The 20,052-nt window shown below is 39.3% G+C and overlaps 1 protein-coding gene across 1 annotated transcript; it reads left to right on the top strand.

Annotated features, from left to right (window-relative positions):
* The first annotated feature begins 203 nt into the window (after positions 1 to 203).
* On the top strand, positions 204 to 6,215 carry LOC131680521 (uncharacterized). The gene has a single exon (XM_058961234.1). The coding sequence runs from the start codon at positions 204 to 206 to the stop codon at positions 6,213 to 6,215; it is 6,012 nt and encodes a 2,003-aa protein (XP_058817217.1).
* The last annotated feature ends 13,837 nt before the right edge of the window (positions 6,216 to 20,052 follow it).

The raw sequence follows: 20,052 nt of genomic DNA, 5'->3' as shown, positions 1-20,052 counted from the left end.
AGAACTAAATTCTAACCTAAAAAGCAATTGTTCGAGATGGAATGAAAAAACGATGAATCATTGAATTTGTAAGCCTTAAATCTAAAATATTGTAAAATGATCCCTAAAAATAAATTCTATATTTACAGCTTAAAGCATTACGCTGACAAGACTGGTGAATTATTATTCCGTTTCCGAACAAACTTTAAGAAATTCATTGCACCATGTCTGAGCAGCATGGAACACCGAACAACAGTAATAGCTATAGTTGTGTTGCGTGTCAAAGACCGGACTCCGACGATAACCTTGTCGCTTGTGACAAATGCTCTAACTGGTGGCATTTCTCGTGTGCCGGCGTTACAGACTCCGTCAAATTAGTTAAATGGATGTGCCGACATTGCTTGCCAAAACCAGCCAAATCAGTTTCCGTCGCCTCGTCAGTTTCTTCCCGAAGGGCTCGTCTTGAGCTAAACATGAAGCGTCTGGAGGAACAAAGAGCGCTAGATAAGAAACAAATGGAGCTAGAGTTAGAGAAAAAATATCTGAAAGAGAAGTATCAGCTGTTGGAGGAAACTTTGCAAGAAGAGGTCGAAACTCGAAGTGTTAGATACCGGGTTGACGAGATTGAGTCTCGTGCGAAGCAAACATCGCAATGGATAGAGGATCAAGCGGCAGTAGAATCGGCTGGCAACAAACAAGATGCTCCTGCAGTAGGAGTACCGAATCTAGAAGAGGGTGTTTCCCTAGATCCCCCGGCTCCAGTTTTTCAAATCGGTACGGAAGAAGGAGCAGTAGGAGGAATCGATGGCGAGATTAGAGATCCGCAAATGCCTCCTGAAAACAGTGCTTACAGAAGGCTCCAGCAAACGTTGCAAAATTACGAGCAAGATGGTCAACCAACCTTCCAGCAACTACAGCAGTTGCAAGAGCAGCTGCAACAGTGCCAGCTCCAACTGCTGCACCAATCGACGCCTGTCTCTTCTCGATTTCCAGGCGTTTCAAGGGGAGCCGTTCCCAAATCGAATCGCCACCAAATCGCCACCGAGGATCATATGCTACGTACGGCCATACCTGATTCCATCCCGTTAGAGGCACCCGATAGACGAGCCCCACACAATCAAGTTCTGCTCCAGAATTTAAATCAGATCGGAAACATTGTTCCACCACGTCATGGAATTAATGGACCAATCCCTATGACTAGTTCGTCGCTCGTCCGTCAAGGTCCATCACCCGAGCAGCTTGCCGCCAGACAAGTTATGCCCCGTGATTTGCCGGAATTCACCGGCGATCCAGAGGAATGGCCGATGTTTCTGAGTAGCTACAATAATACGACGAATGCTTGCGGATACAACAATGCTGAGAATCTTTCCAGACTTCAGCGATGCCTTAAAGGTTCTGCACTCAAGTCAGTCAGGTATTACTTAATGTCACCGGAATCGGTTCCTGACGTTATTAGAACGCTGGAAACGCTTTATGGTCGGCCCGAAATGATAATCAATAAGCTCATTAAGAACGTTCGTGAAACTCCACCACCGAAGTCGGAAAAGTTAGAAACGCTGATTGAATTTGGGATGGCCATTCGAAATTTGACTCAGCACCTCATTGTCGCTGGTCAACAATCGCATCTTGCCAACCCAATTCTCTTGCAGGAAATAGTGGACAAACTTCCAGCTGGCGTCAAGTTGCAATGGGCTCAACACCTACAACACCACCCTGTTGCATCTTTGCAAATTTTCAGCCAGTTTATGACTACTGTTGTGGAAGCAGTTAGCAAGGTAGTGGTGTACGTAGGTGAACCAATGTCCAAAAGTGAAAAACCAAGAAGTCGTGAGAAAGGATTTCTTCATGCTCATGCCGAGGTACGTGGAACCGGTGAAACACGATACGTGCCGAAACGTTGCCCAGTGTGCGCTAAGGATGATCATCGAGTGGCAGATTGCGCCACGTTCAAAGGAAGCAGCGTGGAGAATAGATGGAAAAGCGTCACTTCCCTAAAACTGTGTCGATGTTGCTTGAACTTCCATGGCCGTCGAGCCTGTAGGAACACCAGCCGGTGCGGAGTCAATGGATGTGAATTTCGTCACCATCCAATGTTGCATACGTCACTCCCTCGGCAGGGAAATACCAGCAATAATCGGTGCACTAACACATCCATCGAAAACCATTCTCATCATCACTGTGGACAGTCGGTATTGTTTCGGATCATTCCCGTCATTCTTCACGGACCTACCAAATCTATTAAAGTGTTTGCCTTTCTTGATGAGGGTTCTTCGGCGACTCTCATCGAGCACGAACTTGCTGAGCAATTAGGAGCGCAAGGACAAACTTCTCCAATGTGTCTGACTTGGACGGCAAATATGTCTCGGTTGGAATCCAAATCGCAAGTAGTTTCATTGGATGTTTCTGGAATAGGTCAGCAGAATCGTTATCATCTTTCGAATATCAGAACTGTTGAAGCTCTAAACCTTCCTCGTCAGACTTTACGTTTTGAACAATTGCAAAGGCACTTCTGTCACCTGGCGGGTCTTGCTGTTGAAAGCTATGAGCATGCAGACCCTCGTCTTTTGTTAGGACTTCACAACCTTCGGTTTGCAGTTCCGTTAGAGACGAGAGAAGGCGACTATGGACCGATAGCGACTAAAACACGTTTGGGTTGGTGTGTATATGGAAGTGTCGATTCCCAACACGGACCCGAACACGTCAGTCTTCATATCTGCGAATGCAACAAAAATGAAAATCTCGAGACAATGATGAGAGAGTACTTCAATGCGGATTACATGGGAGTAGCACCGAGTGAACCACTGATGTCTGAAGAGAACAAACGAGCTCAAAGGATTCTTGAAAGCACAACGACTAGGATTGGAAACCGATTCCAAACAGGTTTAATTTGGCGCTACGACGAAATATACCTACCGGACAGCTTCCCTATGGCAGTACAACGGCTAAAATGTCTGGAGCGACGAATGCAGAAGGACGCAGTATTGAGGGATAATCTTCATCGTCAGATCCGCGAGTATCAAGAGAAGGGATATGCTCATCAACTTACGAACGAAGAACAACTCACGGTCGATGCTAAACGCGTGTGGTATCTACCCATCAGCGCAGTGACGAACCCCAACAAACCGGGAAAAGTGCGCCTCGTGTGGGATGCTGCGGCCCAAGTGGCCGGAATCTCATTGAATAGCCTTCTTCTACCGGGACCAGATTTGTTAACCCCATTGCCTCACGTGTTGTTCCGCTTCCGTCAATATCCAGTTGCTGTCTCTGGTGACATCAAGGAAATGTACCATCAGATTGGTATCATTCAAGCTGATCGCCATTCCCAGCGTTTTTTATGGCGTGATAATCCTGACCAATCTCCACAAATCTTCGCGATGGATGTTGCAATATTTGGCGCTACTTGCTCGCCATCATCCGCGCAATATGTTAAAAATTTAAATGCAAAGGAGTTTGCGTCACAGTATCCCGAGGCAGTGAACGACATAGTAAAGTGTCACTATGTGGACGATTACCTGGGTAGCTATGAGACGGTCGAAGATGCGAAAAGAATTGCTGAGGACGTGAAGGTGGTGCATTCTAAAGGCGGATTTGAGATTCGAGATTGGGCATCGAATAGTGAAGCTGTATTGGAGCATCTGGGCGGAGCAAAAGTGAAAGGTGTGAAGGAGTTGACTTCGACTGGAAACGCCAGTACAGAGCGTGTGCTGGGAATGATTTGGCAATCAGATACAGACGAATTGCGGTTTTCAGCGACGTTTCGTACAGAAATCGCTAAACTCATCGATGTGGAGGCCAGGCCAACGAAACGACAGATCCTGAAATGCATCATGACCCTGTTTGACCCGCTTGGGTTGCTGGCATCCTTTTTGGTACATGGCAAGATTATGATGCAGGATGTATGGAGGGCGAAAATTCAATGGGATGAACGCATCAACGACCAAATTTACGAACGTTGGAAGAGATGGATTTCTTTGTTCCACAAAATTCGTGAGCTAAAAATACCGCGCTGCTACTTTCAAAACTCTAACACAAGTACGTACTCATCAACTCAGCTACATATTTTTGTTGACGCTAGTGAGGATGCATACTCTGCTGTAGCATATTTCCGTGTGGAGATTCAGAAGGAAATCTTTCAATGCGCTTTAGTGGCAGCAAAAACAAAGGTTGCGCCTATACAACACGTCACTATCCCTAGGTTGGAGTTAATGGCAGCAGCGTTGGGTGTACGATTGGCGAATTTCGTTGTAGCTGGACATTCGATATCAATCAGCAAAACAATCTTCTGGTCCGACTCAAGAACCGTGCTGGCATGGATTAGTTCAGAACATCGCCGCTATCGACAATTTGTCGCCTGTAGGGTTGGCGAGATATTGTTGTCAACAAATGCAAACGATTGGAGATGGGTGCCGAGCAAACTTAATGTAGCAGACGAAGCCACTAAATGGGGTAAAGGTCCCTGTTTTGACCTTTTTAGTCGCTGGTACCAAGGACCTGAATTTTTATACCACGATGAACAGTCGTGGCCGCAACCAGCTGAGCAAAACATTACTACTGAGGAGGAACTACGTTCATGCTACATCCACCAAGAGGGCGCGATACCACTAATTCGCTTTGATCGTTTCTCTAATTGGAATCGTTTGTTACGGGCGGTAGCTTATGTGAGACGTTTCGTTAATGCGTGCAGACATCGTATCCAGGGAAATTTTTCCAGGAGAATACTGACGCAGCCGGAACTGCTGAACGCTGAAGTCCTATTATGGAGAATCGTGCAAAAGGACCAATATGCGGAGGAGATTGCTATCATCAGGAAAAACGAAGAATTGCCTGTCAAGAAACGAGTTCCACTAGAGAAAAACAGTGTTTTGCACAAACTGACTCCGATCCTAGATGCACAGGATGTTCTTCGCGTTGAGGGCCGCATAGGATCTCTACAAATAGTTTCTGTTGATATGAAGTGTCCGATCATCCTTCCCAGACATCATCGAGTCACGTACCTGCTTGTCGATAGCTATCACCGCAAGTATCTTCACGCCAACTCGGAGACTATTGTTAACGAGTTGCGACAACGTTTTTACATATCAAGACTGCGCGTACTTGTGAAAACTATTACTAACCGCTGTCAAATATGTAAAATTAAGAAAGCAAGACCATTTGTTCCGAGAATGGCACCTCTACCTCCAGCGAGATTATCACCCTTTGTTCGCCCATTTAGCTATGTCGGGTTGGACTATTTTGGCCCTATTACCGTGAAGGTCGGTCGATCGACAGCAAAAAGATGGATCGCGCTTTTTACGTGTCTCACAGTTCGCGCTGTACACGTAGAGGTTGCCTTCGACTTGTCTACGCACTGCTGCATTTCTTCCATTCGAAGGTTCGTCGCTCGACGGGGTGCCCCAAAGGAGATTTACTCCGATAACGGACGAAATTTTGTAGGGGCTGAACGAATTTTAAAACAGCAAATCGCGAGCATCTATGAGAACGCGGCTATTACCTTTACTAACGCTCATACCAAATGGGTGTTCATACCGCCATACGCCCCGAATATGGGAGGCTCCTGGGAGCGCTTAGTTCGGTCTATTAAAATTGCAATGACTAACCTTCCACAGGAGCGTAAAATGGACGATGACGCATTACATACCGCAGTCGTGGAGGCAGAGGCGATTGTTAACACACGGCCGTTGACTTATTTGCCTCTAGATTCGGCAGAACAGGAAGCGATCACCCCAAACCATTTTCTGCTGGGATCTTCTACTGGCGTAACTCAGCCCACTGTTGACTTAGCAGATGCCACTAAAGCAGTTCGGGGCACATGGCACTTGATCCAGTATAATCTTGACCACTTCTGGCGCCGTTGGATTCGTGAATATTTACCCACGTTAACTAGAAGAACCAAGTGGTTTGGCGATTCAAGGGCTGTGCAAAAGGGAGATTTGGTCGTGGTAATCGATGATACAAAGCGAAATGGATGGATTCGAGGTAAGGTATTGGAGGTCATCCCAGGGAGAGATGGCAGAATAAGACAAGCAGTAGTTCAGACATCTACTGGAGCATTTCGGAGGCCTGTGTCCAAGCTGGCGATTCTCGAGGTGAACCAGACAGATAAAGATGAGTCCAATACCCATCTTTACGGGGAGGGGACTGTTGGAACTGGCAGCCCTTCCTACACCACTACAGTGAATGTAGTGGAAGTCAATCGCATCTGTCAACCTAGCAATGCTACACGAGCGCCAGAATAGCACGCGGTTTCTATTGAGGGAGAGTGAACGTGAGCCTATCTCTATACTTTAGTTCCTTTTGAATTTTCTTTGAATTGTACTTATGTTCTACGACAGTTTGGTTGAGGTAAAATTACAATTAATTAAGCCTAACTTAAACCTAACTTAAACCTAACTATACTTAAAATGAACTCTTACAGAACTAAATTCTAACCTAAAAAGCAATTGTTCGAGATGGAATGAAAAAACGATGAATCACTGAATTTGTAAGCCTTAAATCTAAAATATTGTAAAATGATCCCTAAAAATAAATTCTATATTTACAGCTTAAAGCATTACGCTGACAAGACTGGTGAATTATTATTCCGTTTCCGAACAACGTAGATGGCCACGCCCATGCAGGTCAATGTAGGGATGGGAAGGAATGTTAGTTCAACATTTGTGACTATTATGACCGAGGAATTCTCTGCATCATCCACAAGTGTCACAGGATAGGATTGATGTTAGTAGGTAGGTAGATGAATCAGGATATATCTTGGTAGATATTGTGATTTAGCTAAGTACTCACGCGCTTTGTCTATTCATTTTAGAAGTTTTCAGGTGTGCGACCTCCAGTAGAAATATGAACCCATTCAAATAGGCATTTTAAAAACTATTCTTCCGTGGGGCGTTATGAATGGATAAAGCCGCGTGGAATATGATAGAGGTCTATTCATCTATAGACAATATGATCTAAGAAATATGTACGAAGTCGCTCGCGATCAATTTCCGAGAATTCGAAACGAACAATTTGAACTCCGAACAGCCGGCCATCGGGAGTAATGCTTCTTATTAACACTTCAATAATCATTTTCAAAGTTTGCAGTACAAAGAAAGCGTACAAATGTATAAAAGATATCCCAAATAAATGTAAAAAAATTCACTGTGAAATGTTAATGACAAGTTGGCATCTTCACTCTCCCTATCAGACACGTTCCCATAATTGGGTTAAATACCAATTGCAAACGACATGTTTATTATGCATAACAAATATAATAAACACTACGACAGGGGATCCCTCGGTGATCCAGAAGAAGAATGGATGGGAGAACAGCAATACTAGCAAATACCGACTACCATATGAGTTGTGCAAATTCGAATGAGTGACGTAGAGTACTGCACTGGATGATTTTGAAAAAAGGACCAGGAGTGCGATTTTAAGATTGCCCTACATTTTCTGACAAAGTGAAGTTGTGGAATATTGAGATTTTTATCACTGTATCATAAAGCTAGTGTCAGGCCTTCATGTTACTTTTGGAGGTTTTCGTAAATGTAGATTTGTCTGTAGACGGTTCCAGATTTAATAAAAAGATACCTAATTTAACACATCTACAGATCGCTTGCAACATAAAAACTTTTTGTGCAATTCGACAGCTCCATCTTAGGCCAATTCAATAAATTTCCTACATGAAAGTTTACTTTTTTTTGAAAAAGCTTTGGAAGTTTAGCCGTGACCTGGAAGAGTCGGTATATTAATATATGCTGTTACTTAGTGTAGAATTAGATTTCGTCCTTTACGGCTATTATACAACCGCCAGAAGAAAATTAAAACGTTGGTACACAATCGAGAATAGCGAATCAGAAAAGGTGACTATATGTCAGTGATTCACTAAATACAGAATTGATAAAGGTTATGATGTAAAACCTTTAGATCTGCCCAGGTGAAATCTTCGGTACGGAGCAATACCTCGACCTAGGAACTCCTTAGGTCTTCGGTACGGAGCAATACCTCGACCTAGGAACTCCTAGCATGTTGTTAGTCGCCTCTTACGACATGGGAGAAGTTCCCAGAGGTTCTATTCTTGGCTGAAATAGTGAAAAAGATTTCAGCCCGCCGGACACCACACGGCTTCATATTAATCATAAATGGATTATAAAGGTAAAATATTGAAATGCATCAGTGCAATGTTTAATATATTTCCGGTGGTTATGCGAGATATGAGGCAGTAGTTCACTGCTCGTAATTGTTTTTTGGTAACCTCCGTTGCGTCTCCCACAGAGGAAGCATAGAGAGAAAATTGACTTCACCATTGACGCCAAAAATATCTGATGAATGTGCTGCACCGAACTAATGAATGACTAAGCAGACAAACAAATCATTCCATTCAGCACGGGGGGGGGGCATGAATTGAATTTCGTTCCTTATTCAAGCTCAATCAAGGATGTAAATTTTCCGCAGCTCTGGTTGTGGTTAAAATTGGAGTCTTCCGGCCACATTTGCAGATTCCCTGCCTACCGGTGAACATGTTTCCAAAAACTAATTTATATTGCTTGGAAACTTCTTCGCGATCCCTGGAAACATCAAACTTCTGAAGCTGCTTAAAGTCCAATTTGATATACGTTTCATTGTCTATATAATTGTGTCTCTGGTGGAAAATATTGCCAAACAATTCAATAAATACTCTCTGATCGAAAGCTACTCTCTAATCGAAGTACTCTCTAATCGAAAGTTTTGACGCTCCTCCTCCATCTAAGCACAGCTTTGAAATGTTGTATCGGGGATCTAGAAAATTTATTTGTTTAGCACTTTAATGATCAATTTTAATTTAGGTAATATTTCAATGTATAGCTGTAAACGGATATCTCACTTTTGGGAAGTTGAATTAGTGGACACGCTGTATCAGAAGAAAAGACTTTTTACGTTAATATAATCGTTTCAAGACACCATTACATGATTTAGCTAATTAGCTGTCTTAAAACTCGATGAACAAATCGTTTTCTTTAAATTTTAAAGAGTAATGCTAGTGATGATGAGTGAGAAAGAGAAAACTAGTGCCTCGAACTTACGTATACGCACATGTGGCCCGGTTGTGCAGGCGATCATGTGCACGTGTTTAGGAACGAAATAGTGTGTTCGAGTTCGTACCCGAAGTGTAGTTTTAATATGAGAACCAGAGCGAACATTGTGTGCGATGTTCATATGAGATTGATTGCAAGTATAACTTACGCGCAGTAACTATTGTAACAGTAGCGTTACGTGTTACCAACGAATTACTGGTCTGAAATATTTTTTTTCATTTCAATTTTCCTTTCATTTCATGGTATTTCTCAAAACCCGATTTTTCAACTTTCACTCTTCCATCCAAATTTCATTTTATGCTGATCATTCTTTCAACTTTTAGAATCATTTGATTTTTTTCAAATCGGTTGAAAATTCGCTAAGTGAAAGCGATTTTTGTGGAAAACGTCCAAACCGCAATTTTTTCACTATTTTTTTGTTCAAGCCAGGTTATGTATAAATATTTCAATAAATTCCGTACTTTCACTTACACAACTGTTTGTGCAATTGAAAAACGAAGAAAATGATATTTTATATTTTTCGTTTGTTGCATTTTTACTTGCGAAAATTGCGATCAAACGCGTGAGATACGTTTGTACCCCAGTGCAATGTTTTAAGTTAGAAAAAAGTACCAAGCCAATGTCGTTTATTTCGCTCAACGTCTTAAAATTATTTATAAAAAACCATTTATGTACCCTACTATTTTGTTATACAATAATAATGCCCATAACATTTTACCTTTGCTTGGGTTGACTAACTACCAAACAATAATGTACATCCACAATGCTTTGCATAATACTATTGCTCATAATAATCTAGAATTTACGACAGGAATTCGAGCTCACAGCACCAGACAAGCCAATCATTTATTATACTCCAGAGTATCCACGAACCTTGGTCAAAGACGCATTACTTTCATCGGACCTAAGTTATTCAACCAGCTTCCTACTGATTTAAAGCAAATAACATGTCGCACTCGTTTCCAAGCAAAATTGAAACTAATTTTCAAAAATAAAATAGGAGAATTTTTAATATAAACTTCGTTCACCACCAATCGAGCTTATTCCTTTAGCTATAATTGGTTAACATTTTTTTTAAATAAAAACAATTGATAAATGCATTTTTTATAGCAATAAGTAATAAATAAATTTAAATTATTATGAGCTTCCTGCAAAGCTACGATGGGACCCTTAAAAGGATTCTTTTCCGCTGGGTACTCGCCGTAGCTTCTTGTCAAATTTTGTGTTTTGTCGGTCTCGTATTGTTTTTTTTTTGTTCTCAGCGTTTCCGCGATTCGTAACTTTGTTTTGTTGTGCTGACCTTTTTTTGTACGCTGAGAACTGATGTGTCCACTACCAGGGGGCTCCGTTTGTGAGCTTTTTGGTGTGGGGGTAAGAGGCGGGCTATTAAAAAAAAAAGTGCAACACATCAACGAAAGCTGCCACGTTAACGACATCATCCCCGTATAGATTGATAAGGGCTCTAGAGAGATGCGCTCACATGAATTATCTCCACACACACACACCTGACATCGAGATTAACAAATTTATGTCGAGGTGCGGATAAGTGGCTTCCATAACAGCTAAAACTTAACATTTTCCCGGGTGTCCCTAACGTCGTTCTTGTGATGAGAATGCTTCTGAACAAACCAAATTTTTCATACGTAACCATTTCATGCGGATCAACCGAAAATGGGACATTTCATCAGACAACACTGGTTATGCACCCATGGTAGATTCCTATTCGCGGATTCTGCAAAAGACACTACCTACTATAACCGTAAACAGCACTCGGTTATCTAAGGCCAAAGCACAAACGGCTACAAAACCAATAACTACGGATCTGACAGAATCAAATATTCACACAACAATCGCGCCCAGTGTCTCCAAGCCAACAACCGGCACCACAAGCAAAGAAGCCAACGTAGACGAGGACGGATTCGTGTGTCCTTGCGCTCGTATTACTATTTGACGCTCTATTGATTTCTTCGAAAATACGTATCTACTTTGGAAAACATCTGTGCGAAATTTCATCCAGATTGGAGCACTAGATTTTAAATTACAGCCGTTTGCAGCGCGACGGCTCTTTCACGAATGAAGTTAACACAAAACCTTAAACGCAATTATATCGGAATGGAGCTTTTGAAAAGTACCGTTGCGGTGAACGTGATATCTCAAAACCTATTCATCCGATTTGTCTAAACTTTGTTTTAAATTGTTTGTATTCGCATTTTTGTGTACTTGAACGGTTTCATTTTCATCAAAAGAATTTTGATTCTTCGCAATGAATTTTTGTTTAAAATTTTGAACACTATAAAACTCAACTTGTTTTATTTGCCAGAAAAAAAAATTATTGGGAAATCGATCCGTTCAAGTACATCACAATACATTTTTGTTCAATAATCTCTTTAGTTTTCGGATTTCAGTTGAGCGGTTCGGCTTGGAGAGCGTTCACCGCAAACCTCTACCAAAAACACGGTTCGGGGGATCGGCTATAACTCCGACAACCTTAAATATTTTTTTTAATTCAACTTTTTTTCCGAACTTCGATAGTACTACCAAATAACTGTCTTACGATTTTTCAAATAAAATTTGCATAAAACGCTTTTAAAAAAATCACGAACTTAGCTCACTTTTTCGCCAGAACATTGTATGTAACTCCTTAATTGAATGAATGATTTAAAACGATCACATAATACTAATTGTTATTTTCGTAGTAAAACAACTGGTATTTAAACTGGTATTGTCACGCGTCACATTCCCACTGACTGCACGAAACGTTAACGGCAACAAAACAAACTGGATTTATCACCTTTTCCTACCCTTACTATGAACACTAAATTGAATTATGGTTAGAGCCCCAGATCGGTAAATGCCGAATTCTCGTTTTCACACGACTCCAAAAATGGCGTAGATCATATTTGAACCCCAGTGCAACGTTCTAGAGTTTAAAAACACTTTCTTGGAATACAACGTTTCCCATTAAATTTAATGAACTTTTCTACATGTAGTTCAATAATTTCTTGAAATCCCAGAAGCTGGATTACACAACTTTTCAATGGTTTAAACACTACTGAATCGAGAAAAAATATTGATATGCAAACATGAACCAAAATGTTGCGCTGGTGTACAAGCTTGCGGAATGTGTCATATCAATATCCAGTTGGGAGCAGATGAATATGGACTAACGTATTACATATTCGATATAGTATAATAACAATGTTTATGAACTTACTTATATCCCAAATCACAGATATCAAATTTATATTTTACCATTTTTAAGCTTTTGATTAGCCTTGTAGGATGTTACTCAATTTCTGAACTGGATTTATACGCGGTTCCACACAGTACTTGGTTGACAACTATCCAGCGCATTTACATTTGTTCGATTTTCCATTCCCATGCAGCAATAAATCATCTTTTCCTGCTTTATTACAAACCAGCTAGCCTGGTTTTGCAAAATATTGTATTAATTATCTATTACCACCACGTATATTGCCACAGTTCACGGGCAATTGCGCCATCTACGTATGCGTTTCAGCGATAATTACTTTACTTGTAATCATCTAACACATTGTTGCGGTTTTTGGTGGACATTCTATGGTTAGATCTGCACACCAACGGAACCATCGTTATCTATCCACAGCTATCGGAAGGTTAGGATCATTAAAATATAATTAATAGGATAAATGTTACCATGGTTCGGATATCACGCTGGAATGAGGGCATGATAACGATGACTTGTTGCGGTCTTCTTTTCATACATTACGGTATGTCGGGAGGTTTTCACTGCAATTGATTTCGTAGTCCAAAGTTTAATTTCGCAAACGGGGCATTCATCAAAAACGCTGTGGAACACACCTTTCCGTATGCGGTTCTAGGTGAGATTGTAACACGCGATTACCCTAATGATTCTATCCTTTAGCACATTAGCACTCCCTTTCAGTTGGACGTCATACCATGTTAGCTAGTCGGCTTTTGTTTGCTTAGGGCTTGTGCAGTGTATCTGAAAATCGAAGCTAATGCCGAACTGTTAATTTGCTAATTATTTATTGAAAGCTCTCACTACATTGGGTGATGCGATACCTACCAGGGAAAGCAAGAGTGTGAACTGTTTATCTGATTAACCCAAAGTGTTTTATCTAGCTTGAACAATCTTTCACAGCGCGTATCCATAGGCTTGAGTAATATAGTCCTACAATGTACGATTCGCTGTCAAATCGAAGGACAATAACAAATTTTAGCCTACAAAGAACCACCTCTTGTTTGTGGATATAGGCAAGATATACGTAAGCAATTGGATCGATCACATCCTACAAAGTTGGAGGGTAGTTTCATGTAATAGCATGCAATCTATTTGGAAGGAGCACACTGCTGGTAACTATGAACACATATCACCCCGTACTGTGCGTTGCACGCTTGATGTACGTACGGGCGACGAATGCGGAAAGGCGAAACATCCTCTGTGCCGAAGGAAGGATAACGAAAACTCAAACATAAATTATTTTCACTGTACCAGCATGAGAAATGAGAGAATTACATTTGGAATTCATTCACTCGAGAAACGTTTCAATCACGTCACAGAATCATGTTGTAGGTCAACGATTGTGTTATTTCATACATTTAAATATCATACGAAATTGTTCCATCGCAAGCAGCGTATGCTAGGAGCGATGTGGAATTGCGGGCATAATAGCCGAGAGGAATTTATGACGTTGGTCTCTGTCGCACTGTCAAGAGACAATGGATTAAGTTTTTGCTGCACATTTCTCATCAAGAGTCGGATTTTGAATTGAAATCTGTATAATTTAGTAGCCTTTGGCATATTATTACATAAAACAAATACGGTTTTATTTGAATTTTTCGAGTCTAAGACTAGCTCAGTGTTTCCAAATAGGCAAAATCGTGATCGAAATTATTTTGACCACGAAAAAACATAAAAAAACATATAAAAGAAATGTATAGAATTCGCTCAAACTTTCATGATTTTTTCCGAGGCCCGGAGGGCCGAGGCTTATGTACCAATCGACTCAGCTCGACGATTTGGGACAATGTGTGTGTGTGTGTGTGTGTGTGTCTGTGTGTGTGTATGTAACGGACAAATTCTCATTCGTGTTTCTCAGCAATGGCTGAACCGATCTTATCCAAACCAATTTTAAATAAAAGAACTAAAAAACAGTATGAACGCTATTAATTTGTTTTTGATTCTGATGTTTAGTTTCCAAGATATGAATATTTGAATGCGTAAAAATGGCGTTTCTTGCAGATTTTTTTAAATTATCTGCCGAAATTGACAATATAGATTAACAATTTATATGTTTTAAGACAGCTTCAACGAATACCTTTCGAATAAGCTATAGATTGTTGAAATCGGACTATTATCAAAAGAGATATTTAACATTAAACGCGGACGAAAGATTTTTATCATTTCCCATAGCCAGAAATATGACCAAAAACATGTAATCTTTTATTAACGCCAAAACGGCTTATTTTAGGTCAATAGTATCTTCATAGAATTTAATGGAGGCAATATGCCCTTTCTTTTGGTATTGTGCTTTTGCTGATTAATCCCCCTATGAGTGAGATATTTTCACAAATTTTCTTGGAAGTGACTATATCGAAATGATGCCTTCAGCAAATTTGTAGCTCTTACTTTTGAGAATAACTTTACTGAAGACTTCCAATATCTATTTTGAATACTTTAAAAGTTATGGCTTGTTGTTTGTGGATTACTCTTTGTCACCTATTTATTGTTCAATATAGTAATAATCCATTGAAATAAGCCAAACATTATTTGGATAAAACGAATTTTGTATTTCATTTTTCTATCTACAACCGCTAGAAATAATCACCGAACACTTCAAGTTGTCTGGAAGGAACTTGATAACTTATCAGTGCAAAAATGTTCATTTGTGCGAACCTTCTGACTGCAATTTTTCTAACTTATGGCCATCGGATCGATCTGAAACATATCGGAAAATGAAAAGCGAAATAAATAACTCCAAGCAACGGCGTAGCCAAGAGAAGGTTTTGGGGTTTAACACCATACAACCCCTCCCCCCACCCCCACCACCACAATCAAAAAAAATATTGGATTGAAGTTGAAAATTTATTGATGCAGACTGATTTAATTCAATATTACAATAACAATTATGTGATCCGTGGATTGATAACCTATTGTTGTAAACATCATGAGGACTTTTGATAAATTGTCGGAATGGGGTCCTCCTGATATGTAACTGATCTATTGGTCTTGATTTCACAGTTGTCTAATTGCATCAATATCAAATTCCTGCCTGAAAACATTCCAATAGAAAATTCCAGAGTTCTGTGATCAATCATAATCCTCAGATTTATTTTCAAATTGAGCTCGTTTTTGTAGAGATGTACCGTAATAAGGATCTTTATTTAATAGGAAGCGAAGTTAAAATTGATTTAATGTCTATGAAACATAGAACTGCTCACCAAAAAAATGCATAACTTTCAACATTTGCTAAAAATGTTTTTGCCTTTCTCATGCACTCTAAAATTCGTCAATCTAATCCCGACTCGGAGAGCCGAGTGTCATATATCAATCGACTGAGTTCGTCGAGATCGGAAAATGTCTGTGTATGTATGTGTGTATGTCGAAAAAATGTGACCTCTGTTTCTCAGAGATGGCTGGACCGATTTGCACAACGTTAGTCTCAAATGAAAGGTACAACCTTCCCATCGGCTGCTATTGAATTTTTTTTATTGATTGGACGTCCGGTTCCGGAGTTACGAGTTGAAGAGTGCAATCACACAGCAAATTCCCATATAAACTGAAATGAAAAATTTTCAAAATCAAATTTGTATTTTTGATGCCAAATGACTTTATAATGCATGAACCATTGAGATGTTTGACAAAAATTGACTTCTTTGGGCTTTGGTACATTTTTGCCTTTCTTATATAGAACGGTTATGCAATCACTCTAAAAATCGTCAATCATACCGGCCCGGAGGGAGTATGCAGTGAGGGGTTGCTTCTTTAAAATTAAAACTGGTTTAAAATTTCTTAACAAGTTGAAAATTTTCGGCAGGACCTGGACCTCTCGGATCTTTCTCCATGATCTGCCGCTGGTTTCAAGCGATGTTTCATTATCACATAGTATCTCAAGATCGTGGCTGTCGATCCATTGTATGTATGTGCAAATCGTACTGATCATGTAATATTCATTTCCACCATTGTATTGAACATAACCAGCCATGGAATCGTAGTCTGGACAAATGAGACAAGCACAATTGCACCACTAGGTGGATTAAAACAGGTTTTTATTTTGGGAATGCGTCGAGTTGAGACGAAACCGTAATATGATTAATAACGAGGATAACACTTTCCGAATGTAGAGAGAAATTTATGAAAAATGACGATTTCCATTCGATTCTAGCAGGTTCTAATCGATTTTTGTTGTATTATTACCTATACAATTATATGTATAGGTAAAATGTTTAAAAACAGTAATTTAAGGTCAAGATAGCATCATTTTGAAATCGCCAATTTCAGAGGTTTAGTATCTTCGATGAGTTTTACAAACGTTAAACAGCGCATCATTTGATAAAATAATTTTGACGGTATATTGTACAAGAAGTATTTATGGTGAATTTTCTCAGGTTAATATTCATGACTACAATAAAGTCTCAACAAATTCGCTATAGACAATATATAACCCCTTTAGGAAAATTCAGTTTTCCGACCACAATATAGATATTTTATTAACAGAGCATTAACAATAATTCGTGGTATGTCTATTTTATGGGCCATTTTTTAGCTTTCCCATTGATTTGGTTTGAGATTTCTAGCACTGATGTTGTCCTATGCTGATTTGAGCGATTCTCTGAGTCCTGACACTATCCCATGTAGTATGTGTTATCTAAAACATCGCGAAGCATCAAGTTCTAAATGTTCTCAAACGATATAATATCCGAAGAGTGATAAGAGTTATAAGAAATGTCTCATCACACTGTTAGGTGGATTAAACACGTTTTTCAATGATAAATCAATGAATGTAAAGTCATTGAATAGTAATAAATGACAATGGCACGGCGGTGCAAAAACAATGTCGATCTCAGAGTGTCAAAATCACGAGTAGCAGTACGTAAAGTTTAGAAACACTCATAGTAAGAGACTCGCGGATGTAAAATCCGCAAAACTGGCAACTAGAAAAACAAGCACGTTAAACTGGCATCACCCAAAAATGTGCAGACTCGAACGTGCTCGACTGTATTCGATCACCTTTTGTTATTAAAATAATTTTTCAAGTGGTTCAATATGTGAATCAAGAAAAATACCCAATGGGACAACTAAAAAACTAATCAACGAATTGACTTGATTTTTATAAGAAAGCTCAATATGTGTAGCCTGTCGATGAACCGCAGAAAACAAATTGCAATTTTTTTCTCCCTATTATTTGGAAGAAAAATGAGCGAATTCAACAGTAAAATATGAGATCTTTTGGTTTTCATGAAACCATTTTCAGAAACTCGAACTTTTTTCTATTTTTTGTGATTCATCGACTAACTACAAGTCTAAGTTTTACAAAATTTATTGAATTTCCCGTATCATCCAATTTTATCGAGAGTTATCGTGTTCGCCGCGGCGCTCCTCGACTTGTAAATAATTGGACGTCTGCTCTTGGAACGCTCGTATGTGTGGCTCTGTGTGACTGAAAATATTTTTTCGTACACAATGAATTTATAAAGTGATCCTAACATTATTCAAAAGATTTATTGTTTCCTTGCCTTCAAAATCGTAAACCAAAATAATTTTCGTTTTAAGCACTTTAAACCAGACGCTCTCCTCAAATTGTTCATGATCATCTTTAATATTAGTAAGCTGGCATACATAATCGTTATTAATAAATCTGTAAATCATCTGGAGTTTCAACTAAACCGTATAGAAATGATCAAACTACAATTGCATTCAAGAAAAAAGTTATAATATATCATTAAACATGACAATTCAGATAATGCATCGAAGAGACTTTAAGATAGATGCCAATAACTGAACAATGGTTGGAAATTCGCTATCGAATGAAAGAACACGGGATGCACATATCGTTCATTTCACCGCAATAAAAGCATCGATTACTTTGTAAAACAAATGAAAATCAAACACTGCTTCTGCCTTGCAAATAGCTGTAGGTAGGAGTTGTTACCCCATTGGAAGTAGAATAGTCAGCAAAAGTTACCCTGGCATTGGTATTCCGTGCATGCATGATAGCTTTTAATGTGCTACCGCTGCCTGTGTGCTTTGCTTTACAGGTCCATTTAGCACCAAGCGATAAGTGGCTGGATATGCGCCAGCATATCAAATGCATCGGGGTGCGTTCCCGTTCTGCGTGTTCACTTGGTAAGGGTGCGTCCCTTCGTTCGCTAGAGGTGTTTCGCCAGATAGACGACCGCTCGGCAGAGTCATATGTTATACCTGTATGACGACTTCTGTTGTTCCACGGCAAATATGCAAGCACTATGAAAGCATTCATGTAATAATGGCCCAACAGGGTAACAAGTGGGAGATAATGGTTAGGTGGGAGCCTGCATGGTTATAATAGCATCATCAGAATCATATACGGGTCTTTCATAGCGATGCATTGGTAGCGTGGAGATGATTTGAAATCGATAAGCGAGTTCTGTGATCATTAGGCAATTTGTTGTCGTGCAACAGTCCGGTGTCAAACCTTCATCTCAGAAGCTATTTATGTTGACCCACCCTTAACGATAACTGATAAATTGCTGTACTGAGTATTTGTGTATGTGTGTGGGTTTCGTTATTAAATGTCAATTTGACAACTTACAAGGAACACCAGCATATCATTCGAAATCCGCGCAGTCACATAAACCTGATTTAATTCACTTAGCAGTATAAAGAGATTATTCATATACCATTATTGTCTTACTCATTATTTTTCAACGTTATTTAGGAGCCTTATGGTAAAATTGTCCTACAAGATTGAATATTAGGGCTTCACAATTTTTTTGAGTTCTCAAAGCCCCCCTTCAAATATCAAAGGCTCAGATGACAAATTTCACGTAATTTGGACAATTTTAGACCTCCGCCCACTTCGTTTAAAGTTTTTGATATTGGCATTATGGAAAAATGTGAAAAATATATAATATGCTGTAACTTTTCTAGTAGCACTCGGGATTTTGCAATTTATTTTATTTTTTTTAAGGAAAAACGCTTAGCGTTCGAATGGAAACATTTCCATTTTTTTTTGAAAATTGTGGAAAATTGGGGTCATGTGACTCTTTCCCCAGGATCCCCTATTTTCAATAGCTTTTCTGCTATTTGAAGCAATTCATTCAGGGGCATTTTGTTATACTTATCAACTTTTATCATTATCTCGTGCTTCAATCAATTTTTGTAATATTAATAACATGCCTTTATTCCAATTCTTAGGTTGCTTCCTTTAATAAAAAGTATAAACTGTAATTTTCCGAGTGCTACTTCAAAAGTTATAGCTTCAACACGGTGTATTTATTAGAACAACTTTATGCAAAAAAATCAGTATTCCTGAAACTTCGGAATATGAAAGAATGGGCTTTTCCCTTTCATTTGAAACTAAGATCAAAATAATCCGTCGGGGGGTCCAGACCAACTTTTTTTAAAGTTTTTTCGTAACAATATAAGTTTTGCTACTGAAACTAGTTCATATTTCTGTCCCTAGATGGTGCTTTAGACATTCGAACAACACTATAAGTGAGAATTTGATAGAAAATTTAATTGTCTACAAGTTTGTTGACAACTAAAAATTAATCTGAAATCACTCGGAAAAGTTTCTTAGGATTTTAACGAAGTTATATCTAAGGTAGTTTCACACAAGCCCTAGTGGTTTGAAAATATATTTTCTCGCACTTATTTCATTACCAAAACAATAATTGGGTTTAGTGGCATGAAAATATTTGACGGGATTCATTACAACTTCTTCGTTGACAATTCTAATTGACGTTTTGAAAATTAGGATGTTTGACAGAGGCAGAAAACTATTTGTGCTTTTGGTTCAAGTTTATAATCTTTTCC

The sequence above is a fragment of the Topomyia yanbarensis genome, chromosome 2, assembly GCF_030247195.1.
Source record: "Topomyia yanbarensis strain Yona2022 chromosome 2, ASM3024719v1, whole genome shotgun sequence".
Lineage (NCBI taxonomy): Eukaryota > Metazoa > Arthropoda > Insecta > Diptera > Culicidae > Topomyia > Topomyia yanbarensis.
Note: the sequence above shows the minus strand (reverse complement) of the source record. Positions and strands in the feature narration are given on the sequence as shown.